Source organism: Monodon monoceros, unplaced genomic scaffold (genome assembly GCF_005190385.1).
Source record: "Monodon monoceros isolate NGI ecotype Baffin Bay Population unplaced genomic scaffold, NGI_Narwhal_1 Super_Scaffold_18, whole genome shotgun sequence".
Classification (NCBI taxonomy): Eukaryota; Metazoa; Chordata; class Mammalia; order Artiodactyla; family Monodontidae; genus Monodon; species Monodon monoceros.
This window is the reverse complement of record NW_021703774.1, coordinates 137,122,362-137,149,529: the sequence shown is the minus strand read 5'-3', so window position 1 is coordinate 137,149,529 and position 27,168 is coordinate 137,122,362. Positions and strand designations below refer to the sequence as shown.

Below are 27,168 nucleotides of genomic sequence, written 5' to 3'. Positions count from 1 at the left end.
TTTCCCTAGTGACTAATTATATTGAGCATTTTTTCATGTCCTTGATGGTCGTTTGTTTATTCTCTTTGGAGAAGGCTCTATTCAGATTTTTTGCCTATTTCTTATTAGGTTATTTGTCTTTTATTATTGAGTTGTAAGATATGTCCCTCATCAAACATGGTTTGCAGTTATTTTCTCCCATTCTATAGATTGTCTTTTCACTTTGTTGATAGTGTCCTTTTACTCACAAAAGTTTTTAATTTTGATGAAGTCCAATTTATCTTTTGTTGCTTATGCTTTTGGTATCATATCTAAGAATCCATTGCCAAAGCCAGTGTGAAGTCCTAAAGATTTTACACCTATATTTTCTTTTAAGAGTTTCATTGCTTTCACTCTTATGTTTAGTACTTTGGTCCATTTTGAAATAATTTTTGGCATGAGCTGTAAGGGTCCAGCTTCATTATTTTGCATGTGGCTATACAGTTGTCCCAGCACTATTTGTTAAAAAGGCTGTTCTTTTTTTGTGTTGAATAGTCTTGGCATCCTTGTTGAAAATCAGTTGACCATAGATGTATGGGTTTATTTTTGTACTCTCAATTCTATTCCATTGATCGATGTGTCTATCCTTATGTCAGTACCAAGTAGCTTGATTACTGTTTGCTTTGTAGTGAGTTTTGAAATTGTTAAGTGTGAGTCTTCCAACTTTGTTCACCTTTTTCAGGATTGTTTTGGTTATTCTGGGTTCCTGATATTTCCATGTGAATTTGAGAATTGACTTGTCAATTTCTACAAACAGTCCAGCTGGGATTTGAATAGGAATTGCATCAAATACGTATTATCAATTTGGGGATTATTGCCATCCTAACAGCATTAAGTCTTCTGATCCATGAATATGATGTCTTTCTATTTATTTAGATCATCTTTAGTTATTTTCACCAATGTTTTACCATCTTAACAATCTGAAATCCTTAATACATGAGCATGGGAGAGCTTTCTATTTATTTAAAATAGATCTTTAATTTATTTCAACAATGTTTTCTAATTTATGGGTATAAGTTTACATCTTTGTTAAATTTATTTCTAAGTATTTTATTCTTGATGCAGTTACACAGTTGCTTTCTTAATTTCATTTTTGGATTGTTCATTTTTAGTGTACAGAAATACAATTGATTTTTTAAAATTATTTTTAAAATTTTTATTAGGCTGTGCCACGCGGCATGTAGGATCTTAGTTCCCCATCCAGGGATCAAACCCGTGCCCCCTGCATTGAAAGCACGGAGTCTTAACCTCTGGACCACCAGGGAAGTCCCTACAATTGATTTTTTTTTTTCCTACAATTGATTTTTTATGTTAATCATATACCCTGGAAACTTGCTGAATTGATTTATGTGTTCTAATAGTTTAAAGGATTTCTTAGAATTTTCTGTATACAAGATCATGTCATCTGCAAATGGAAATGGTTTTACTTCTTCCTTTCCAATTTGGATGCCTTTTATTTGATTTTCTTGTCCAACTTCCCTGGCTAGAACCTCCAATACAAAGTTGAAGTATTGAAACATTCACCCTTTTCTTTTCCTGATCTTAGGGGGAAAGCATCTAGTCTTTTACCATTAAGAGTGATTTTAGCTTTGGGTTTTTTATAATTGCCCTTAACAAGCTGAGGAGGTTCCCTTCTATTTTAGTTTGTTGAATGTATTCACCAGGAAGAAGGTGTTGGCTTTTTCTGCATTTGTTGAAATGTTCACGTGGGTTTTGTTTTTTATTCTTTTAATGTGTATTACATTAATTTGCTTTTGGATGTTAATCCATGCTTTTCTAGGATAAATCCCACTTGGTCACATTGTATAAATCTTTTTGTTTATTACTAGATTCAGTTTGCTGGTAATTTGATGAAGATTTTTGCATCCATAATTTAAAAGGATTTTGGTCTGTGATATTCTGTTCTTGTGATGTCTTTATATGGATTTTTGGCATCAGGATAAAACTGGCCTCAATGAATTGGGAGGTGTTCTTTCTTTTTTTTTTAGAGGAGTTTGTGAAGAATTGGTATGTATTCTTCTTTAAATGTTTGGTAGAATTCAACAGTGAAGCCCTCTTGGCCTCTTTATGTGGATAGTTTTTTGATGATGAATTCAATCTATTTACTTGTTATAGGTCTATTCATATTGTCTGTTTCTTCTTCAGTAGCTTTGGTAGTTTGTGTTATTCTGTGAACTTATCCATTTTATTTAAATTATCTGATTTATCAGCATACAGTCTGTTAATGATATTTCTTTACAATTCATTTTATTTCTGCAAGGTCAGTAGTTCTGTCCCTTTCAATTCTCATTCTAGAAATTTGAGTTCTCTTTTTTTCTTGGTCAGTAGAGCTAAGTTTTGTCAATTTTGTCGATCTTTTCAAAAACCATCTTTTGATTTCATTGATTTTTTTTTTTTTTTTACTTTCTTTTCTGTCCTCCATTTCATTAATTCTCATTATAATTTTTATTATTTCCTTCCTCCTGCTCATTTTGTGTTTGGTTTGCTTTTCTTTTTCCTGTGTCTTAAGGTAGAAGTTTAGGTTATTGATTTGAGAGCTTCTTTTTTAAATATATGCAATTAGAGCTATAAATTTCCTTCAAGCACTGCTTTAGCTGCATCCTGTAAGTTTTTGTATGTTGTCTTTATTTTTCATTCATCTCAAATTATTTTCTGATTTTTCCCTTTTGATTTCTTCTTTGACCCACTGGGTTTTGAGGAATATATTGTTTAATTTCCAAATACTTTTGAATTTCCAGATTTCTTTGTTATTGATTTTTAAATTCACTTAACTGTACTTTGAGAACATACTTTGTTTTATTTCAGTTTTAAAAAATTTATTGAGGGCTTCCCTGGTGGCGCAGTGGTTGAGAGTCCGCCTGCCGATGCAGGGGACACGGGTTCGTGCCCCGGTCTGGGAGGATCCCACATGCCGCGGAGCAGCTGGGCCCGTGAGCCATGGCCGCTGAGCCTGCGTGTCTGGAGCCTATGCTCTGCAACAGGAGGGGCCACAACAGTGAGAGGCCCGCGTACCGCAAAATAAATAAATAAATAAATAAATAAAATAAAATTTATTGAGATTTGTTTTTTGGCCCAATATATGCTCTATTTTGGAGACTGTTCCAAGTGCATTTGAGAAGAATATATATTCTGCCATTATTGGGTGAGTTGTTCTGTAGATTTCTGTTAGATCTAGTTGGTTTATAATTGTTTTAATCTTCTATTTCACTGTCAATCTTTTGTAGTTTTTCTGTATAGAAAATAGTTTTTAAATCCTTTTTGTTGTTCATGCTAAATAGGATATACATGTACTTTTAAAATACATTGTTGGGACTTCCCTGGTGGCACAGTGGTTAAGAATCTGTCTGCCAATGCAGGGGACACGGGTTCGAGCCCTGGTCTGGGAAGATCCCACATGCCACAGAACAGCTAAGCCTGTGCACCACAACTACTGAGCCCATGCTCTAGAGCCCATGAGCCACAACTACTTAGCCCTCTTGCCACAACTACTGAAGCCTGCGTGCCTAGAGCCTGTGCTCTGCAACAAGAGAAGCCACTGCAATGAGAAGCCCGCGCACTGCAATGAAGAGCAGCCCCTGCTCGCTGCAACTAGAGAAAGCCCGTGTGCAGCAACGAAGACCCAATGCAGCCCCCCCACCCCAAGAAAAAATACATTGTTGGATTTGATTTGCTAATATTTTGTTGAGGTTTTTTTGTTGTTGTTGAGGATTTTTGCATCTGTGTTCATGAGAGATATTGGTCTATAGTTGTCTTTCATAGTAGCTCTGTGGTTTGTTTTTTATTTTTATTTTATTTTTTATTTATTTGGTTGCACCAGGTCTTAGTTGCAGCAGCAGGCTCCTTAGTTGCAGCATGCAGACTCCTTAGTTGTGGCTTGCAAGCTCTTAGTTGCAGCATGCATGTGGGATCTAGTCCCCTGACCAGGGATTGAACCTGGGCCCCCTGCATTGGGAGTGTGGAGTCTTATCCACTGTTCCACCAGGAAAGTCCCAGGTGCTCTGTGGTTCTGGTGTTAGGGTAATGCTGGCCTCAAAGAATGAGTTAGGAGGTATCCACTGTGCTACTATGCTCTGAAAGAAATTGTAGAGAACTGGTACAATTTCTTCCTTAAATGCCTGGTAGAATTCACCAGTGAACCCATCCAGGTGCTTTTTGTTTTGGAAGGTTATTAATTATTGATTCAATTTCTTTAATAGATACAGATCCATTCACATTGTCTATTACTTTTTGTGTGAGTTTTGGTAGATTGTGCCTTTCAAGGATTTGGTCCATTTAATTTAGGTTATCAAACTTGTGGGCATAGAGCTGTTCATAGTATTCCTTTCATATCCTTCTTTTAAAAAATTAATAAGTTTATTTATTTTTGGCTGCATTGGGTCTTCGTTGCGGTACACGGGCTTCTCATTGCAGTGGCGTCTCTTGTTGCGGAGCACGGGCTCCAAGCGCGCAGGCTTCAATAGCTGTGGCATGCGGGCTCAGTAGTTGTGGCTCATGGGCTCTAGAGTGCAAGCTCAGTAGTTGTGGCGCATGGGCTTAGTAGTTGAGGCACGCGGGCCCTAGAGTGCAGGCTTAGTAGTTGTGGCGCACAGGCTTAGCTGCTCCGTGGCATGTGGGATCTTCCCAGACCAGGGCTCGAACCCATGTCCCCTGCATTGGCAGGCGGCTTTTCAACCACTGCACCAGGGAAGCCCATCATATCCTTTTTTTTGTGGTACGCGGGCCTCTCACTGTTGTGGCCTCTCCCCTTGTGGAGTACAGGCTCTGGACGCGCAGGCTCAGCGGCCATGGCTCACGGGCCCAGCCGCTCCGCAGCATGTGGGATCTTCCTGGACCAGGGCACGAACCCGTGTCCCTTGCATCCGCAGGCGGACTCTCAACCACTGCACCACCAGGGAAGCCCCATCATATCCTTTTAATGTCCATGAGATCTGTAGTGATGTCCTTTCTCTCATTTCTGATATTAGTAATTTGTCTCTTTATTTTAGTCTGGCTAGAGTCTTACTGATTTTATTGGTCTTGTCAAAGAACCAGCTTATGGTTTTATTGATTTTCCTTTATTGATCTGAGGTAACGTTGGTTTATAACATTATTAGTTTTACATGTACAGAATATATTTCTACTTCTGTATAGAAATACGGTGTACCCACCACCAAAAATTTAGTTTCCTCTGTCACCATACAGTTGATCCCCTTTACCTGTTTTGCCCTCCCCTCCACTTCTTCCTGTCTGATAAACACTACTCTGTTTTTTCTATCTACATGTTTCTGTTCGGTTTAGTTTTTCATATTTTGTTTGTTTATATTCCACATAAGAGTGAAATTATATAGTATTTGTCTTTCTCTGTCTGACTAATTTCACTGAGCATAATACCGTCAAGGTCTATCCATGTTGTCAGAAATGCTAAGATTTCATTTTTTTTAATGGCTGAGTAGTATTCCATTGTATATATTCTGCATCTTCTTTATCCATTCATCTGTGATGGGCACTTAGATTGTTTCCATATCTTTGTTATTGTAAACAATGCTGCAATGACCATAGGGGTGCATGTATCTTTTTGAATTAATGTTTTTGTATTCTTTGGATAACTACCCAGAAGTGGGATAGCTAGATTATATGGCAGTTTTATTTGTAATTTTGTGGGACTCTCCATACTGTTTTCCATAGTGACTGCACCAATCTACATTCCCACTAACAGTATATGAGGGTTCCCACATCCTTGCCAGTACTTATTTCTTGCCATTTTGATAATAGGGTTTTTTTGGTACATCATTCATCCTCTTTATTTTTTTAATTTTCAAATTTGTATATAATTTTTAAAGGTTCCATTTACGGTTATTACAGAATATTGGCTATATTTACTGTGTTGTACAGTACATCTTTGTAGCCTTTCTTACACCAGTAGTTTGTACTTCCCAGTCCCCTACCTCTATTATTGCCCACATACACACACTGGTAATCACTAGTTTGTTCTCTATATCTGTGTGTCTTCTTCTTTTCTGTTATATTCACTAGTTTGTTGTATTTTTTTAAGTTCCACATGTAAGTGATATCATACAGTATTTGTCTTTCTTTCTTTGTCTGACTTATTTCACTTAGCATCATGCTTTCTGAATCCATCCATGTTGCTGCAAATGGGCAAATTTTGTTCTCTTTTATGGCTGAGTGATATTCCATTTTATATAAATATAAATATATAAAATATATAAATATAAAAATTATATATAAAAATGTAATATAAATGTAAATGTTATATACACACACACACACACACACACACACACACACACATACATATACATATACACACCTTCTTTATCCATTCATCTTTATGTATGTTCCTGTTGCCATTTTCTTAATTATTTTGGGTTTGTTTTTGTAGGTCTTTTTCTCTTATGTTTCCTGCCTACAGAAGTTCATTTAACATTTGTTGTAAGGCTGGTATCCATTCATCTGTTGATGGACACTTTGGTTGCTTCCATGTCTTTTTTTTTTTTTTTTTTTTTAATTTAATTTATTTATTTTTGGCTGTGTTGGGTGTTCGTTGTTGCGCGCAGGCTTTCTCTGGTTGCATAGAGCAGGAGCTACTCTTTGTTGCAGTGCATGGGCTTCCCATTGTGGTGGCTTCTCGTTGTGGAGCACAGGCTCTAGGCGCGTGGGCTTCAGTAGTTGTGGCTCGTGGTCTCTAGAGTGAAGACTCAGTCGTTGTGGTGCACGGGCTTAGTTGCTCCACAGCATGTGAGATCTTCCTGGACCAGGGCTTGAACCCATGTCCCCTGCATTGGCAGGCGGATTCTTCACCACTGCACCACCAGGGAAGCCCTGCTTCTGTATCTTGGTAGTTGTAAATAGTGCTGCTATGAACATTGGGATGTATGTATCTTTTCAGATTAGTGTTTTCATTTTTTCTTCAGATATATACCCAGGAGTGGAATTGCTGGTCATATGGTAGTTCAATTTTTTTGAGAAACCTCCATGATGTTTTCCACAGTAGCTGTACCAATTTACATTCCCACCCAACAGCATATGAGGGTTCCCTTTTCTTCACATTCTTGCCAACATTTGTTATTTGTGTTCTTTTTGATGATAGCCATTCTGACAGGTATGAGATGACATCTCATTGTGGTTTTCATTTGCATTTACCTGGTAATTAGGGATGTTGAGCATCTTTTCATATGCCTGTTGGAGAAATGTCTTTTCAGGTCTTTGCCCATTTTTAAATCGAGTTGTTTGTTTTTTTGATATTGAGTTGTATGAGCTGTTTATATGTGCGTTGTGGATGGATGTTTTATTGGTTGTAGATTGAAGGGGAGAGACCACGGTAGTGTTTCACTCTGCCATGTTGCTGATGTTACTCCCTCTGCTCTAATTCTTATTTCTTTTTTTCTGCTTACTTTGAATTTAATTTGCTCTTCTTTTTCTAGTTTCCTAAAATGGGAACTTAGATTATTGATTTTAGATCTTTCTTTTCTAATATATGCATTCAGGGCTATAACTTTCCCTCTAAGCACTGCCTTTGCTGCATCCCATAGATTTTGATAAGTTGTGTTTTCATTTTCATTTAATTCAAAATATTTTTCAGTTTCTCTTCACATTTTTTCTTTGACTCATGTTATTTAGAAGTGTGTTGTTTAATCTCCATGTATTTTGGGATTTTCCAGTTATTTTCTTTTTTTTTAAAGAAACTGGTCATTTGTTTTGTAAAGTGTCCTACAATCTGGACTTTACCATTGTTTGACTGCAATGATTTGACATGTTTCTCTGATCCTTGTAATTCCTATAAATTGGAAATTAGAGGTAGAGGCTTGATCAGATTCAGGTTTGATGTTTGGTAGTGCCCTGTCCTTCTTAAGGGTGTTAATAAAGCCTGATTGCCTGGTTGTTTTTCACTTTTGGTGGCCATAGATGATTGTTACCTTCCTAGATTTATTAAATCATCAGGGGTTCTTGTATGTATGACAATGTTTATTACTCTCAACTTCCCTGGCTTAGAGTACTTTGTTTTTTTGTTTTTTAATTTTATCCTTGGTTACTATTCCACAATTTTGTTTGTATGCCTCTGTTTCTCTGTATATACGTTAAATGTTTTATGTTCCTCAAGTTTCTGTCTTGGGTACCCTTCTCACTTTGTACACTATCTGGGTAATTTTGTTTGGTTTAGCTACCACTTCTACTTGAATTTCCCAGAGTTTCCAGTGCAGGTCTTTATTCTAAGCTCCAGAGCCACATATCCAGGATACCTCTTACATATCTTATAACTCTTCTCTGGGCTGCTGAATCATCATATTCTTTTGGTTTTCTTCTACCTCAGTGGCTGCTGCTTATCTCTCTGCTCATCTAGCTTCTCTTGAAGGGTAGTACAGAAAGGGTAAGAGTTCTGGCTTTGGTGCCAGACTATTTGGGTTTGCCACCATTTCCATGGGCCAGTTACTTAAGTTCCTTATGCCTCATCTCATCTGTAAAGTATGACTAATAATAATACATACTTCATTGGGTTTTATGAGGATTCAGGGAGTTAGTATATCTAAAATGTTCAGAACATTCAAAAACGGTTAGTTATTATCATGGCTATTATTCCTCATTCTGCTATTTGATCTTAAATGTAGATGCTTTTTGGTACTTGGTCCTTGTTCCTTTTCTTCTTACATTCTCATGTCATCCATTCCCATGGTTTTAAATACTGTCTCTATGCTGATTAATTCCAAATGTTTATGCTTCAGTCTTTTAGATTTAAAATATGTAGAACTGAGAAGACCTTGGCTGATCTTATGGGAAGTCCTGAAGGTGGAATAACTACTCAGATCTGTGTTGCATTAGGGCGTGAGGGCTGGATCTTTATACCTCCCAACACAGTCTTGGGATATGGGTTTCCATGGGAAAGTGGTATGACCACGGGTGAAGCAGTTCTTTTCAGCTGATGCAGTCCCCATAGATGAGGGCTGTCAGTTGGTGGCATTCCCAGCAGCTCAAGCAGTAAGTCCTTTATCTCTAAATGTGATCTGGTGTCACATGACAGCATCTGCTACACTGCCATTTCCTCCCATCTCAAAATCTTCCTAGTTGTTCAGTGACTTAGGAGTCATTTTTCATTCTTCCTCCCTCTACCCTTGATTCTGTTGACACATTTTCTGTCTTCAAAATACACATCTCAAACGTTCTTTTCCTCCTAGCCCCTGTCATTGACACCTTTCTCTTACTTCTCCCCTGGTCTCCCAAATGGTTTCCTTACCTCCAATTCTGCTCCTCGCCAAGCTCTGCCACACGGCAGAGAGCAGTCCTCTTATACCTTAATCAGATCTGTCTACACCTCTGCCACTCTTTAAAGGCTTCTCCTTGTACTTAGGAGAAAATGCCAATTATTTACTCTGGCCTGTAAGGTCTGACTCTTGCCTCTGTCTCTAACCTGTCAGATGCTGGTATCCCCTTCACCAGCTATGCTTCAGCCACACTGCTTTTCTCTCATTTCACAGAAAAAGCCAAGCTCTTTCCCATATCAGGTCTTTAGCTCCTCGTGTCTGGAATGACAGCTGCCTTTGCTTTTCATATCCTTTTGGCCTCAGCTTAAATGTTGCCTCCTCATACCTCACCGAGAGACAGAAGATTCTTGTCCTCCTCCTCCTTTTCCCCACCCCTATATTATATTCTTGTCTTGTTTGTTTCCTTTAGAACACTGACTACATTTTTAATGTTAGTAGTATTCTGCTTGTTTTATATTCTTTTGTATCTGTGTTCTCCTTCTAGGATGTAAATAAACCCCAAGATGGCAGGAGCCATGTCTGTCTCATTCACCATCCTCAGCATGTAGCATAGCACTTTGCATACCTTGAGCACTTGATATTTGTTGAATAAATGTAATAACTTCCTTCTCAAAGCCTTGAATATTGGGGTTTCCTTTTTCCTATCTTAGTAGCACAGCCCAACTCAAACTGGGAACTTGTGAACCATCTTATACACCTTTTTCCTCAGTTCTTTCCCCTAGTCCATTCAGCTACCATGTTCTGTCAGTTTAAACTTTCATTTCTCATCATTAAAATCATTAATAATCTCTTGCCCCATCTCACTCCCATCAAATACCATCCTAATTCTTGTTACATTATCACATAATTGGTCTTTCTAAAAAAATAATGATGACCATTCATTTTTTTTTTGCTTAAAAATTTTGAGTTGTTCATTATTGTTTATAGGGTAAATGTCTGAGTTACCTACTTTGTTTACAGGCCCCATCTGCGTTTTACCTCCCTCTCCATTTTCATTTCCAGCCATGCTTCCCCTTGTACGCTATGGGCCAGTAGCACTGATCTACTTAGGGTCATTCTGAAAAATCTGTTGTTCTGTTCCTCCATGTCTTTGGCATGTTCTTCCACCCTTCACCTTCACCCTGGGAAACTGATATTCCATCTTAAACACCTTCCCCGATGTTAACCTCATTTGTATTAATTCAGTACCTGGTATGAATCACCATTCGATATAATACGTTATTATAATAATTTATTTGCCTGACATGCTTCCTAGACTGAATTCTTTATGGTCACAGGTGTCTAATTACCTTGTGAGCCTATTACTTAACATGGGATCTCACACATAGAAGATGCTTAGTAAATCGTTTCTAAATGAAATCTGGTATAACCCACTCATTTTACAGATGAGGAAAATGAGGCCTAGAGAGGTAAGCGACTTACCAAAGGCTGTGCACTAATTTGGTTAAAAGTAGTCATTAGTGCTGTTTTCATATTATATACCCTATACTTACCTACCTTTTTTATTTTGTTCTTTTTTTTCTGTGAACAAGGTTGCTGTGGTTAAAACTGTGGGATGTGGAGTCAAACTGGTTTTGATTCTTGATTCTGCCACACATTTTGACCCTGAGCAAGTTACTTAACCTCTTTAAGCTCGAGTTTCCTCGGCTATAAGATGGTAATAATCATAGTTCTGTCATGGTGTTATTGTAAAGAGTAAATGAGATGATTTGAGTAAAGGGTTTAGAACAGTGCTTGGCACAGAGTAAGCAGTAAATGTAGGTCATTATTGTTGTTATTATTAGCATCTGTCAAAGTTCTTTGGCCATAACACCTCCTGGAAAAGGCATGAGATTTAGTTGTTATTACAAGCTGGTTCTGGTTCTCTTATAGGCAAGCTGACTGATAGAACGGCAAGCATTTTCCGAGGCAACCAAATGAAACTGAAGCTGGTCAGTATTCAAAAAGCTAAAATATCTACAGCTGCGTTCATACAAGCCTTCTGCCATCACAGACTCATTGAACTGGATGCTACTGCAGTACACACTGACCTCTCAATTCCAGACATCCTACATGGACTCTGCAGCAATAGCTGGATCCAGCAAAACCTCCGATGTCTCCTGTTGGACTCAGCAAGCATCCCTCGCAATTCAAGACTGTTGTTCTTTGGTCAGCTCACCGGTCTTCGCATCTTAAGTGTTTTCAGTGTTTGTTTTCATAGTGAAGACCTGGCTGATGTTTCTCAGTTACCCAGACTGGAAAGCTTGGATATCTCCAATACTCTGGTCACTAACATCTCTGCGCTCCTCACCTGTAAGGATCGACTCAGATCTCTCACAATGCACTATCTAAAATGCCTGACCATGACCAAACCACAGATTCTCGCAGTCATTAGAGAACTTAAATGTCTGCTTCACCTTGATATTTCTGATCACAGGCAACTCAAGTCAGATCTAGCTTTTCATTTGCTACAGCAGAAGGATATTCTGCCTAACATCGTGTCACTGGACATTTCTGGGGGCAGTTGCATCACTGATGAAGCTGTAGAACTGTTTATACAGCAGCGGCCTGCGATGCAATTTGTGGGACTGTTGGCTACGGATGCTGGTTATTCTGAATTCTTTGCTACGGCGCAAGACTTGAGGGTTTGTTCTTTACTGAAATAAGTTTGTTTCGTTTGTTCAAAACATTTTAAAGTTTTTGTTGTATATCAGAATCTGTACTAGGCATTAGGGTTACAAAGACAGATTAAAAAATTCTTAAGGAGCTTAATTAAGAATTATTGCGTAGCTACTGTGTGGTAGGTTGTGAAAATATAACCTTAAACAAGATACAGTCCTAGCCTCCACGTCTTCGAGTCTGGTTTGATAATGATAAGCAGAGCCATTTATACATTACCTCTTATGTGCCAGATGTCATGCACATTGTTTTTTATGGATGAGGAAATGGAAGCTCAGGGAAGTTAAGCTACTTATCCACAGTCATAGAAGTATTAAATGATAGAGCTGAGACTTGTATCCTGGTCTTTGTGACTCTAAAACTAGTGTTTTCACCTCTAGTAACAGCTAAATATAATGAATAAGGCAGGTGATCAATATGCCTAACACCATTTTTGGTGAAGGTATGACAAAAAGCAATTTTTAAAAGAGTCTTAAGATAAAAGCATTGGACACTGCTGGAATATGTTTATAGCCTCTCATGGTGCTGTTTTTAAAGCAGCATATATTTAAATATTTATGTCCTAGAATATTTCTCTTTTAAAACAGTGGCTTTCTACCTCAGTTGTACATTATAAACACTTTGGAAGCTTTAAAATACACTGATGCTTGTGTCCCATTCCCCAGAGATTCTGATTTAATTGGTCTGGGACTTGTTCCGGGCATCAGGATTTTGAAAGCTTGCACGTAATTCTAGTGTGCAGCCAAGGTTCAGAACCAGCACTTTAAAAGAACCCCTTTAAAAAAATAATTATACCTTATGTAATTTTTCCTAGGGTGAGAGAGAAAAGTGATTTACAGTCATTAGTTGTTTTCACAATTTTATTCTTTTGATTTGAAAGTAGCAATTGTTGTATTTTAAAGTCCTTTTAATTTTCTGGCTTGTTAATGAAGGTGGAAGCCATCAGTTACATCATTAGGCTACAAATAGATAATTTGAACTTTCAAATTAAACGTGTATAGTAGAGATGTTTACCACGAATGAACACCTAGGCCAGTTTCAGATTAATGGCATTTAGTGTCACAATGATCAAAAAACCACAGTGATTAAAAAAAATAGATTTTAACACATCAACTCCTGATATATACAGTAATGTTGGACAAGTGCTAGAATATTCTGTAGGCAGATTATGCATGTAGGTAAGATACTGTCAAAGTGGGTACACCAAGAGAAAATGAGAGAAGTTTTCTTTCAGTAAACTTTATCTGGTATACATGAAAGTTTAGTTTATTTTGAAAATTTTAAATTATGCCTTATATACAGTGTTGGATATTGTGGGGATGGAGAGGAGAGACCATAATCTTCCTAGTACTAAGAAACTCTAAAGATCTTAATCTAGACTTACATGGAGTGTAAGGTATGGTAAGTTTAAAAGGTGTGTTTCAGAAAATCTTATATTTAAGAGAAATATGTATTGCTCGAATCAGATGCAAAATATACTAAGTATTTTTGTTTGGGTTAATCAAAAGTTTGCTTAAATTAAAATGGATAAAATTAAGTGTTAGTGAAAACCTAACAGAACAAGTCTGTGTTATTTCCTGCACCCAGTGTTAGAGTGGGCAACATGTACTTAATTGCTTTAAAATGGGTGGAAAGGGCACCCGCCATTAGTATTAAAAGCCATGTAACATTTTCATTTGCTAAGAAATCCTTGTTGATCCACTGGTGGGGCGTAGCAAGAATCCCTTTTGAGGATTGTTTTGTAATGACATCTATAGGAAGCCCTGGAGAGAGAGGGTGATGCAACAGCTATCTGGTCTTCCGCTTAGCCTTACTATGGCTTATCCTTTGTTTCTCTTTCAGCTCTTACATCTGGATGATCACAAAACTTTAAAAAATTTTAGAATATATCCAGCGTTTAGATTCTCAATAGTGTGTAGGTCGTTGGGCAGTTGATCTATGTATAGTACTTGAAAAATTATTTTGAAATAATTTTTAACTTTGCAGGTCACTAACTTTAAACATTTTTCCAAATTTGTTTTTTCATATTTTATCTCTACATGCACGTGTACACACACGTGCACACACACACGCACAGAGTTTTTTTCTTGAGGGTAGGTTGCATACATCATGCCCCTCTGCTCCTTAACATACTTCAGGTTGTATATCCTAGAGCAAGGATAGTCTCTTGGACTCTTCCGAGAGCAAGGATAGTCTCAAGGATGACCACAGTGCAGCTATCAAATTTCAGGAAATTTAGCATTGATGCAATACTTTTATATAATCTACTATATATACTATCCCAGTAATGCCCTTTATAAAATATTTTTCCTTTTAGTCCAGGATTATTTTTGCATTCAGTTGTCATATTTCTTTATAATTTAAACTAGAAGAGTTCCTTAGTCCTTCCTGTCCTTTGTTACATTGATATTTTTGAAGAATACAGACCAGCGTTGTTTCGTTGGCTTTTTTGAAGAATACTCCTCATTTTGGGTTAGTCTGATGCTTCCTCATAATTATATTCAGGTTCTCCCATCTCTGCCCGGGATACCACATAAGGGATGTTGTGTGCTTCTCAAGTATATTACAACATGAAGCACACAGTGCCCCTCATTAGTGAAGTTACTTTTCATCACTTGGTCAAAGTATTGTTCAGGTACTAGGTAAAATGGCCAGGTGCAGATAAAATATTATCTATATACTGTCGTATTGTTTCTACACTACATAGGTAATACTATTCCTCTTGAAACTAATAAGCAATATATAAGGTATTAGAAGACTATGCCAATATCCTGGTCCTCATCAAACTTTCTGATCTAGATACAGCATCCATTGATGTTTCTTACCTGAACCAATCTTTACTGCAGTGGTTGCAAAGTGGTGATTTTCCAACTCCAGCTCTCCTTTCTACATTTAGCAAGTCTAACGTATCCTCAATGTGGACTCATTGATTCCTGATGTTTTCAATGATTTATAATTCATTACTCTTCTTAATTATTTTGATGCTCAGTTTGTCACAGGTTGGCCAATGAGAGCTCCCATGTCAGTTTTTACATGCCCCCATTTTTGTTGTTATTATTTTGAGTACTTCTTTACTTTCTGGCAAACTAAGATGTTCTAGGCTTCTTACACTTCTCTGTTTTGGCCTTGGAATTAGACATTTCTCCCAGAAGCCCTGGTTCCTTTTAGGAGGAAACCAATATCTGAGTACTAGATGTGTTTTTAAGCCCTCTCAGCAAACAGAGCCAAGAAATAGATGAAGTAAGTCTAAAAGTGATACTTCCAAATGACCACCCTCACACTGTTCTTTGCCCTTCCACATTCTGTATTTGTATCTCTCTTTCCCACAGTGAGAACTTTGGCTCTCAAAAGCGTCAGCACGTTTGCTTAATCCTACAGCACATATAAAATAGTTGCAGAGTTGCTACACCTATACTACTTGTTTTTTTCTTTTACATTATTTATTTATTCGGTTGCGCCGGGTCTTAGTTGCAGCAGGAGGGCTCCTTAGTTGCGGGTCTCCGGCTCCTTAGTTGTGGCATGCGAACTCTTAGTTGCGGCATGCATGTGGGATCTAGTTCCCTGGCCAGGGATTGAACCCGGGCCCCCTGCATTGGAGCGCAGAGTCTTAAACACTGCGCCACCAGGGAAGTCCCACACCTATATTACTTTGAAACACAAACCTACTAAAAAAAGTTGAAGATATGTTTGCAGTTCTTTCTTTTACCTCTTGACTGAGATTATAGTCAAAGTACTAAGCACATATATTTAGGTTTTAAAATTTCCTCTTCTTACACAATAGGTAGCATAGTATATGTACTCTACACTTTGCTTTTTTTACTAAGCAGTATGTCTTGGAAATCACCCTGTGTCAGTTCATGTTCCCATTTTTTGGGAGGGGATGGTAAAATACATATAACATAAAATTTATCATTTTAATCTTTTTTAAGTGTATAGTTCAGTGGTTTTACATACATTCATAATTTTGTTCAACCGTCACCATCATTCATCTTCATAGCTCTTTTCATCTTGTAAGGCTGAAATTCTATACCCATTAAACACTAACTCCCATTACCCCTTCTCCCTGGACCCTGACAACTCCCATTCTACTTTTGTCCCTATGAATTTGACTATTCTAACTACCTCATGTAAGTGGAATCATACAGTACTTGTCTTTTTGTGACTGGCTCATTTCACTTTGCATAGCATCCTCAGGGTTCATCCATGTTGTGGCATACTGCCTTTTTCAGGTTGAATAACATCCATTATGTGTTTACCGCATTTTGCTTGTCTGTTTATCATCAATGAACACTTGGGTTGCTTCCATGTTTTGGCTGTGTTGGTAATTGTGAATAATGTTGTTACGAGCATGGGTATACAAATATCTCTTCGAGACCCTGCCTTTTGTTTTTTTGCTGTGCCACACAGCTTGAGGGATCTCAGTTCCAGGGATTGAACCTGGGCCACAGCAGTGAAAGCCCGGAATCCTAACCACTAGGCCACCAGGGAACTCCCAAGACCCTGCTTTTAATTCTTTTGGTATATATCCTGAAGTGGAATTGCTAGATCTTATGGTAATTCTATTAATTTTTTGAGGAACTGCCATACTGTTTTCTACAGCAGCTGTACAATTTTACATTCCCACTAACAGTGCACAGATCTTCCATTTTCTTCACATACTTGCCAACATATATTATTTTCTGTTTTTTAATTTTAAATTTTTTATTTTTTAAAGGTTAGCAGAGACATTAAAAATTTTTTTTAACATCTTTATTGGAGTATAATTGCTTTATAATGATGTGTTAGTTTCTGCTGTATAACAAAGTGAATCAGCTATATGTATACATATATCCCCATATCCCCTCCCTCTTGTGTCTCCCTCCCACCCTCCCTATCCCACCCCTCTGGGGGGACACAGAGCACCGAGCTGATCTCCCTGTGCTATGCGGCTTCTTCCCACTAGCTATCTATTTTACATTTGGTAGTGTGTATATGTCCATGCCATTCTCTCACTTCATCCCAGCGTACCCTTCCCCCTCCCCATGTCCTCAAGTCCATTCTCTACATCTGTGTCTTTATTCCTCCTGCCCCTAGGTTCTCCAGAACTTTTTTTTTTTTTTTAAGATTCCATATATATGTGTTAGCATACGGTATTTGTTTTTCTCTTTCTGACTTACCTCACTCAGTATGACAGACTTTGGTCCATCTACCTCACTGCAAATAACTCAATTTTATTGTTTCTTTTTATGGCTGAGTAATATTGCATTGTATATATGTGCCACATCTTCTTTATCCATTCATCTGTCGATGGACACTTAGGTTGCTTCCATGTCCTGGCTATTGTAAATAGCAGCAGAGACTTCAAAAAAATTTTTTTAAATTTATTTTTGGCTGGGTTGGGTCTTTGTTGCTGCACACAGGCTTCCTCTCTATTTGTGGCAAGCGGGGGGCTACTCTTTGTTGCGGTGCACAGGCTTCTCACTGCGGTGGCTTCTCTTGTTGGGGAGCACGGGCTCTAGACGTGTGGGCTTCAGTATTTGCAGCACGCGGGCTCAGTAATTGTGGCACGTGGTCCCTAGAGTGTGTGGGCTTCAGTAGTTGTGGTGTGTGGGCTCAGTAGTTGTGGTGTGTGGGCTCAGTAGTTGTGGCATGCGGGCTCTAGGGCACATGGGCTTCAGTAGTTGTGGCTCGTGGGCTCTAGAGCGCAGGCTCAGTAGTTTTGGCGCACGGGCTTAGTTGCTCCATGGCTCGTGGGATCTTCTGAGACCAGGGATCAAACCCATGTCCCCTGCATTGGCAGGTGGATTCTTAACCACTGTGCTACCAGGGAAATCCCTGTTTTTAAATTTTTTAGTAGTAGCCATACTAATGGATGTGAGGTGGATCTCATTGAAGTTTTTTTTCTTTTTACAGGGATAACCCTTTTAATTTTTATTTTATTTATTTTTTTGGCTGTACTGTGCGGCCTGTGGCATTTTAATTCCCTGACCAGGGATCGAACCGACACTCCTTGCATTGGAAGCACGGAGTCTTAACCACTGGGCCGCCAGAGAAATCCCTTGAAGTTTTGATTTGCATTTCCATACTGATCAGTGATATTGGGCATCTTTTATAAGCAGCTTATTGACCATTGGTATGTCTTTGAAGAAACGTCTTATGAAGTCCTTTGCCAACTTTTAAATCAGGTTGCTTGGGGTTTTTTGTTGTTGTTGTTGTTGAGTTATAGGAGTTCTCTGTGTAGTCTGGATATTAATTCCTTATGATATATGATTTTCAAATATTTTCTCCCATTCTCTGGGTTGTCTTTTTTCATGAAGTTCAGTTTGTCTGCATTTCTTTTGTTGCTTGTTCCTTTGGTGTCATATCCAAGAAATCACTGCCAAGTATAATATTGTGAAGATTTTGCCCCATGTTTCCTTGTAAGAGTTTTATAGTTTTAGGTCATAAATTTAAGTCTTTGATCCATTTTGAGTTGATTTTTTTATTGTAAGATTTTTGAAAACTATTAATTAAAAAAAATTTTGGCTGCATTGGGTCTTTGTTGCTGTGCGTGGGCTTTCTCTAGTTGTGGCGAGCGGGGGCTACTCTTCATTGCGGTGCATGGGCTTCTCATTGAAGTGGCTTCTCTTGTTGCGGAGCACGGGCTCTAGGTGTGCGGGCTTCAATAGTTGTGGCACGTGGGCTCAGTAGTTGTGGCTCGTGGGCTCTAGAGCACAGGCTCAGTAGTTGTGGTGCACGGGCTTAGTTGCTCCGCGGCACGTGGGATCTTCCCGGACCAGGGCTCGAACCCGTGTCCCCTGCATTGGCAGGTGGATTCTTAACCACTGCGCCACCAGGGAAGCCCCAGGGACTGTGTCTTTTGATTTTTCTTCTTTTTCCTTTTGAATGGACTATGCTTTCCTATTTTTTTTATATGCTTTATGATTTGTTTTTGTTGTTGTTGAAAACTGGACATTTGAAACTAATAATATGGCAACTCTGGAAATCAGGTTTTTTTCCTTTCCTGGGTTTTGATGCTTTTGTTATTGTTTTTGTATTTTGGGTCTGTGTTGAGGATCAGCCTGAAGTATAAACTTTAAGGTCTTTTTAGGTCTCTTTTGAGCCTTTTCCTGGGCATGTGCAGTCACTTTGGAATTTCCTTTGTATATGCAGTTGTTTTGAATGTCATAGTCATTAATGTCTCCTAAAAGGGGAAAAAGAAAACAATGAAGGGGCAGTCCTTTAAATCCCCTGGAAGTCACTTTAGCTGTGGGAGAGGGGCTTTGAACAGTTGGTGGGGTGGGGGTGCAACAACAGTGACTGTTCACCTCTTTGTACCTGTTATCAGAAGCAGCAAGCAGTGATCAGAGCACGGATCCCTGATATTTGGAGGGCAGGGTCCGTTTTCCCACATGGGCTCTCACAAGCTAAGTGCAGGGAGCTCTAGGAGCATGTGCTGGTGGCTGGGGGGTGGGTTGGGGCATGGACAGCGGTTATTGTGGTAAGAGCTGAAATTTATGGAATTGAACCACAATTTACTGTCCATACTTCCTCTAGAAGTTGCATGCATGGATATAAACTCCTTTGTTTACCTTTTTTTTCCCCTTATTTCTTGCAAATGCTTGTCCACTGTTACATTGCTTTGTGTGTTGCTTGTTAAGTCTGATGACAATCTAATTCTCTAATTTGTTTGACCTTTTTATGTGAAGGCCCTGAAGTTTTTTTTCTTTATCTTTAAATTTAATCCTTATATTGTGCTATGTCTCAGACTTGATCTGGGTCAGTTTTCCCAGGTAGCTGGTGGATTATTTCAGTGTATTGATTTAGGTCTTTTTTTTATTTCTGGAAAGTTTTTCTTGGTAGTAGTTTTAAATATTAGTTCATTTCTTCCCCAGGAACTTCAAGTATATGTGTGTTGGATCTTCTTTATTTTTTTCTATATAAGCACTCAATCTTAGATTCCTTTTTACTTCTTCTTTCTTAAAATTTCTTTCTCTTGTTTATTTCTTGCATTTCTTCTCCTTACTAAATATTTATTCAACCCTACTCTTCCTTGGGTACTTTGTAACTTAATTTTTGTTTGATATGATTTTGTCTTTTTCCTGAGTTTAATCATCCCTTGTTTTATCTTTCTGTTGAAGGTATTTTTTCACATCCTAACATGCTGATTAAGAAGATTTAATTCAGTTTAAAGTGCTGTGTTACAGTTTTCTTCTGATTTGTTGTTGGTTTATGGGAAGAATTTTTCTCAGCAGAAATGTGTAGATTTGCTTTTTAAAAAATTTCTTACAGTAGCTTTTTATGGAATTGGTTTGAATCTTTTTATTTATTGGCATTTAATTGATGGGGTTCCTAATTCAAAAGCACTCTTCTGTCAATTTAATGATGTGATGTTTCTTCAATGGGTGATGCGACTACTGGTCATGGTGGAGTGGAGCAGAGGTTGTTTTTCTTCTTTTCATTTTGTAGGATCCTGAATTTTACTCCTTTATTTTCTTCTTTTCTTCACTACCCAGGAATGCTGAAAACTGCGTAATATCTAGTTTTATCTACATTCTTTGTTGATTTGATGGTTTGGATCAGGAGGATACCATTATCCTCCAGACCCAAAGTCTATATATAGACTTTCTGAAATTATTACTTCAGTGGTAGCAAGGAAGAATTATATTAATATTAATTAATTAATTATATAACTGGTCAACTCCTTTTTCATCTTAGTTATTTTACGTGGTCTTTTCCCTGTCTTTTATTGTCTAATTCATTCTATATGAGTACTTAGAAGACGTGCATTCATGGTTATTTATTGGTTGTTTAAGAATTTCCATGCTAGCTAGTATTCATTTGCGGTCTCAACTGTAATATAGTTGTAGGGAGATGGTATTTGAATCTGGCCCCACCACTTAACTGGTTTGTTACATTTAACAATGTACATCACCTCTCTGGACCCACCATGTAGAAATGAGGTTGAGAAGAACTTTTACCTACTAGAATTATGATTGAATGAGATCAAGATCGTAAAGCTCTTAAAACATTTAAGTGAAAATCTGTTGTTTCAAACACTGGACACTCTCTAAAAGCCTGTGCTTGAAGGTGAATGGTGAAACCTATTGGTAACATCCTTGTTTTCCAGGTTGCCGGAGGAGCCAATATGAGTCAGATTTCAGAAGCACTGAGCCGATACAGGAATAGGTCATGTTTTATGAAGGAAGCCCTCTACAGGCTCTTCGCAGAGACATTTGCAACGCAAGTAGCCATGCCTGCTATTTTAAAGGTAACTGCACCTCAGAAATGTAGTTTTTATTACTACTTATTATTTGGTTCAATTAAAGTTGTTCATCAGACACGATGAATTCGGTTAACTTATATGCCTTATTCTATTGTGAGGCAAAGTGCCCTCACAGATAGAGGAGAATGGTGTTAGGCTTAAACTGCTAGAACATCTCTTTTGTTTTGAGCCTCTGAATCAATTAGAATCATTCAAATTTTTGAATTTGGTCTGAGCAGGGGATTCTAGAAGCATTGCACTATTTTGTCTAAAGCAGGACTTAATCTTTAAACATGAATTCACTTTGCCTAAACATTGTTTTATTTGTTTACTCTTTAAAATCTAAAATATAGTTTTCTGAAAGAAAACAACAGTATCCCCAATAAGAACAGAACAAAATAACAATAATTGAAGGTAACCAAGTCTACCATTTAAAGTTATTTTGTGAATAAAGTAAAATTACCAGTATCGATCGGGCCAACTTTGCTTTGGTTTACGGAAGAATGAATTTATTTTAAATGTAATTGGAAGTTTTAAGTGGTTTGGGAAGGAAAACTGCAATTATTTAAAATTAAATGTAACATAAAAATGAAGAGTCTTAAAAGTCACCTTGTTTTTATCATTTGTAATTTTTTGTAGTTCCATAAAACTAGGGCTATTTCTGTACCATGGGAGATTAGATTTATTCATAACTTAAAAATGGTACTGTATAAAGGAAAAAAACTGGATCTTTGTTTCCCATCTGTAAGGAGGAGGTTGAATTAGATGTTCTAAAAGTCCTTTTCATATCTAAGACTGTGTGATTTTTGATTTTGAAAATCATGTTTCTTTTACTTCATACATGCTTATATTGTCGATGATGGCAATCCAGTGAAATCCGAAGAGCAGTTTAGCAATATAGAAAAAAGACATTTTCCGTAGGAGAAGTGTATCCCAGGTCTGAGTTCATGTAGGTGTCAAAGTAAGGGGCTCTGGTCTCTTAACAGTTCATAAAATCATGGTTCCTGCGTGTATCAGCAGGCTGGTCTGTGAGGTGGGTGAGGATGATTATCCCTATTCGATAGACAAAGCAGACCACGTTGTCCTTGCGTGTTAGAGCAGGTGTGGTCTAAGCTTAGTATAACACCTTCATTTTACATTCGTTTCTGGGTCTTACGTAGTCTCTCTTCTAGTTGCCTTTCTAATGTTAGGGTTTTTTTTTTGTTGTTTGTGGCTGCGTTGCATGGCTTGTGGGATCCCAGATCCCCGACCAGGGATTGAACCCGGTCACAGCAGTGAAAGCACCAAATCCTAACCACTGGGCCACCAGGGAACTCCCTAATATTAGGTTTTACCACTTTTCAGATTATTTCAAATTCAGATTTCTTCCCTTTCTCTTGGTGGACTCATCCCATCTTTTTGTCCACTTTATGTTTTTTCTTATCACATTTCCCTTCCCTAGTAATTCCTCTCCATTCCACCCCTACCTCCATCTCCTATCCAGATCCCATCTGAGACCCTGCCTAAATGCGTTCTCTGAATGACGCCTTTGACTTCCATACCAGAAATGATTGTTCCCTGCATAACCACCTTAGGCAGCACTTTATTTACACCTCTTTTTCGGTGCTTTTTTTCAGCCTCATGTTTTGACCTCCCTTACAGTGTTATTTGTTAACATACCTTATTTCTTTCATAAGGCTTTATGCTCAGGAGTAGGGTATAAGTGATTGATGTTGTGTCCCCTGTAGTGCTTATCATAATGTCTTGGGTGGATTGAGGCTCAATAAATGACTGTGAAGTCACAGATGATGAAACAGAGGTCCAGAGAAAGGAAGTGAGTTACCTAAAGTCACACAGCTAGTTAATGACTACATTTGGATTGAAAGGTATTGCTGGTGTCCTAAAAAATAAATGCCGAGGAAGGGGAAAATCTATTACTTTTTGTCCCAATAAGCAAATATTTTTGACAACTAACACAAAAATAAGACTGTGTAAAGAATGCTAATGCCGTCACATGCCACTAAAAACAAGTTCATCTTCAGCTTGTGGCTATAGGAATGAGGAATCATCCATTGGATTTGCCAGTGCAGTTCACAGCCAGTGCTTGTGCCCTCAACTTAACACGCCAGGACCTGGCCAGGGGGATGCCTGTTCGTCTGTTGTCAGAGGTTACCTGTCTACTTTTCAAGGCTCTGAAAAATTTCCCCCATTACCAGCAGGTAATTTGGTTTGAATATTTGACTGCTTCTTACTTAAGGACAAATATATGAAAAATATTTTTTATTTAGTTCTGATTTTTCATCCTGAGAGAGAGAGAAAGAGGGAGGAAGGGAGGGAGAGAGAGAAATAGGTAAGAAATTCATGTTTGTTATAGAAAAAATAAGAAATATAAATAAGTAATAGGGTTTAAAATTTTTAAATTGATCAGAAACCAGTTACCCAGAAACATCTACTACTAACACTTTAGCACATCCTGTAGGCTTAACATCATGTGTGAAATTAAACTGAATTGAATCATAGACCTAAATATAAAAGCTAAATTAAAGGTCTAAATAATATAAAAGCTAAAACCATAAAGCTTCTAGAAGAAAACGTGATGTCAAAGTAAGCAAAGTTTTCTTAGGATACAAAAAGCATACATCATAAAAGAAAAATAACAAATTGGAATTCATCAAAGTTAGAAGCTTCTGCTCAAACACACACAGACATTAAAAAATGAAAAGGTAATCCAGGGCTGGGGAAAATGTTCATTTTATGTATATGACAGAGGACTTTTATCCAGAATGTGAAGAACACATTGTTTGTAACACAAGACAAACAAACCAATTTTTTAAGAAGGCAAAAGATTTGAACAGATACTTCACCAAAGAAGATAGGCAGATGGTAAATGAGCACATGAAAAGATGCTCAGTATCTTTAGCCATCAGGGAAATGCAAATTAAAAGCACATTTGGATACCACTGCACACCTAGATACCACTACACACCCCCTAGATTGATTGAAATAAAAAAACTGACAATACCAAGTGTTGACAAGAGTGTAGAGAAACTGAAATTCTCATATATTGATGTTAAGAAGATAAAATGATAAAACCACCAGTTCAACAGTCTGGTAATTTCTTTGAAAGTTAGACATGCAAGTCCTCTTTCATGCTACATAGTCATTTTACTCCTAGAGAAATGAAATCATATAACCATATAAGAACTTATACACAAATGCTCATAATATCTTTATTCATAATCCCCCCCAAACTGAAAACTTAATGTCCAGCAGCAGGTGAGTAGATAAACAAATTGTGATATATTCATATAAGGAAATACTACATGGTGATACAAAGGAATGAAGTACTGATACATATACAACATGGATGAATCTCAAAAACATTATATGCTGAGCAAAATAAGCCAGACGCAAAAGAGTAGATACCATATGATTTTACTTATGTGAAATCTTAGTAAAGGCTAATCTGTAACGACAGTATAATTTTCTGGGGCTGGAATTTTCAGGGTTGGGATTGAGTGGAAGGGGGCACAGTGGAACTCTTTGGGGTGATGGAAATATTTTTTATGTTGCTTGTGGTGGTGGTGGGTGATATTGTTACACATCTTTTTAAATTTGTCAAATCTAACTGAAGTGTGTACTTAAAATGGGAATCGATTTATTAAAGATACAAGGAAGATGGTCTTTCCTTGTTTAAAAAAAAATTTGTATTTCCACTTTCTCTTGAAAAGTTGGATGATCCTTCTCAATTCAGTCTTAATTCCTGCATGGCAGTCATCAGTTGGAGCTGAGTAACAACTGCCCCTATAGAAGGGTATGAATTCTCCAGTTTGCCATAATTCCTACCACTGCCCTATTGTTTCGTACTCTGCTTTCTTCACTTGTTTATGTTACTGCCTAGTTCCTGCTGGCATTTCAGGTTTGCTATCCCTGCCTCGTACACTGCTGTCATGGCAGTGCATGTCACTGGCCTACTCATGGCCTTTCAAAGAGATGTTATATTTTTCTATTCCTGAAGCTTTCCTAGAAGGCCTTTTCTCTTTCTTTCCTATCTTTAAAGGCATAGTTCAATCCCTACCAATCATAGGTAGAAAGTAGAAGCTCTATCACAGAATTAGTTATGAGATCTGGTAAAGGCATTTATCATTCAGTAGATGGGTCAGACTTCCGGTAATTGATTTGGACTGACACACAGGCAGGCAACTCTCCACATAGATCCTTCTAGGGTTCAGGGAGAAGGGAGACTGCCTCTTTGCCAAAAAAGGGAAAGATTGTTCTTTAGGCAAAGGTGAATGTTACAGAGTTTAATAGTAAGATTAAATGAAGAACTTGGAGAGGACCAGGTACACAACGAGCTCTCAATAAGAAAAGCTTATTAGTAGCACCTTCCAAATGTTTAATTAGAACCTTTATTTAGAATGAGTATACATTTGCTCAGAATTACTTTTCTTTATTCCGTTAAGTTACAGAAGAATTGCCTTCTCTCCTTAACCAATTCCAGGATTCTTGTGGATGTTCCATTTGACAGGCAAGTATAAAATTGGATTATCTGATTTGGGGGTGTTGACCAGTGTTACTCTGAGCATTGTTGGCTTTTGGTTGTTAGCCTAGCAAGGGTCTGATGAAGGCTGAGATAAAGTGTTTGGGGAGAATGTTCTGTTGAGATTTTTCCACAGAGGTGTTCGGAAGTACTATACTTGCAAGTGTTGTCTCCCAAAGTGTGATTCCAGTTTAGGGCAGTGGGTGGAAAGAACATGGGCGCCAGAGAGTAAAACATCGAATCACGTCCTAGCCCTTTCATTATCTTTGTGCGTAAGTTTCCTCATTTGTAAAATAGTGACTCTTATGAGGATTAGATATGATGTTTGTAAGTTACTTATCACTGTGCCTAGCATAAGAGTGCAGACTGTTCTAAATATTAACCATTCTTTTTGTTATTATTTTATTGATAATGCTTTTTTCTAAAAAAAAAAAACAAAACCACAAAACACCATTGTAGACTCCAGAGGGGTTCCTCTTGTGGCCATTGTAATCTCTTAGATTCATGAGTTCCAAAACATTAATAATAGTTGCCATTAATAATAGTTGCTGCCAACAGGAAAATTAGCCGCAGTCTGATATGAACAAAGCCCATGATTTGTGTATGCAAGGTTGTAGGCTAAGCCATTCTCAAATCTAATTAAAGTGTGTACTTAACATGAGAGTTGACTTTTAAAAGTACAGTAGGGAAGGTGGTCTTCCTCATTAAAAAACAAAAAAAATCTGTATTTTCACTTTCTTTTGACAAGTTGGAAGCTCTTTTTCAACTAGCCTTCATTCCTGTATAGCAGTCATCTGTTGGAGCTGAGTAAAAGCCGTGAATAAAGGGCCATGAATTCTGTCTAGCTAAGTGATTTGTTTGCTGTGGCGTTTTAGCACTGTCTGCAATTCAGATTATAAATTACTACCTCTGGGGAACTTATTTCCTTTTTCAGACCCATCATAGTTGAAACTGAGTGCTAAAAATAAGTCTTTTTTAGGTCTGTCAATCTTTGAATCTTGTGCATTTTGCTCATGTTCTTTTTTTTTCGCCATGCCTTGTGGCTTGTGGGATCTTTGTTCCTGACAAGGGATCGAACCTGGGCTCTTGGCAGTGAAAATGCATAGTCCTAACCACTGGACTGCCGTGCAATTCCCACTCACATTCTTTTTTGCATGCTCTCCTTTTCCTCTTCTGATTTTCTCTTCTTTTTGCCAAATGCTCTTTGCTTTCATAGCTGAGGCTTTACAAGTCCAAGACTATTTTTGTTAAACAAGATTTGTTGGGGAGGCTAACTGATTTCTTCACTTCTCATGTACAGTTTCACAAACTTTATTGTGAGAAAAATACTGTGTTTTAGGTTCGATGCTGCCAAATTTGTTATGAGATGGCTCTGTAAGCATGAAAACCCCAAGATGCAAACAATGGCAGTGAGCATAACCTCTATTCTAGCCCTGCAGGTATGTGATCGCTAAATGCAAAATTTCTCTCCCTAGTCTTGGTGGAGCTTTGATGGA

General features: G+C 37.8%; 1 protein-coding gene across 1 annotated transcript in view; it reads left to right on the top strand.

Annotated features, from left to right (window-relative positions):
* ZYG11A (zyg-11 family member A, cell cycle regulator) overlaps nt 1–27,168 on the top strand; it is a 57,667-nt gene that overhangs the window by 15,703 nt on the left and 14,796 nt on the right. The window contains exons 3-7 of the mRNA XM_029228113.1: nt 11,145–11,896; nt 21,019–21,159; nt 23,175–23,351; nt 25,596–25,660; nt 27,012–27,111. Of these exons, the coding sequence (XP_029083946.1) occupies nt 11,145–11,896; nt 21,019–21,159; nt 23,175–23,351; nt 25,596–25,660; nt 27,012–27,111 (1,235 nt within the window). The remainder of the gene's footprint in view (nt 1–11,144; nt 11,897–21,018; nt 21,160–23,174; nt 23,352–25,595; nt 25,661–27,011; nt 27,112–27,168) is intronic.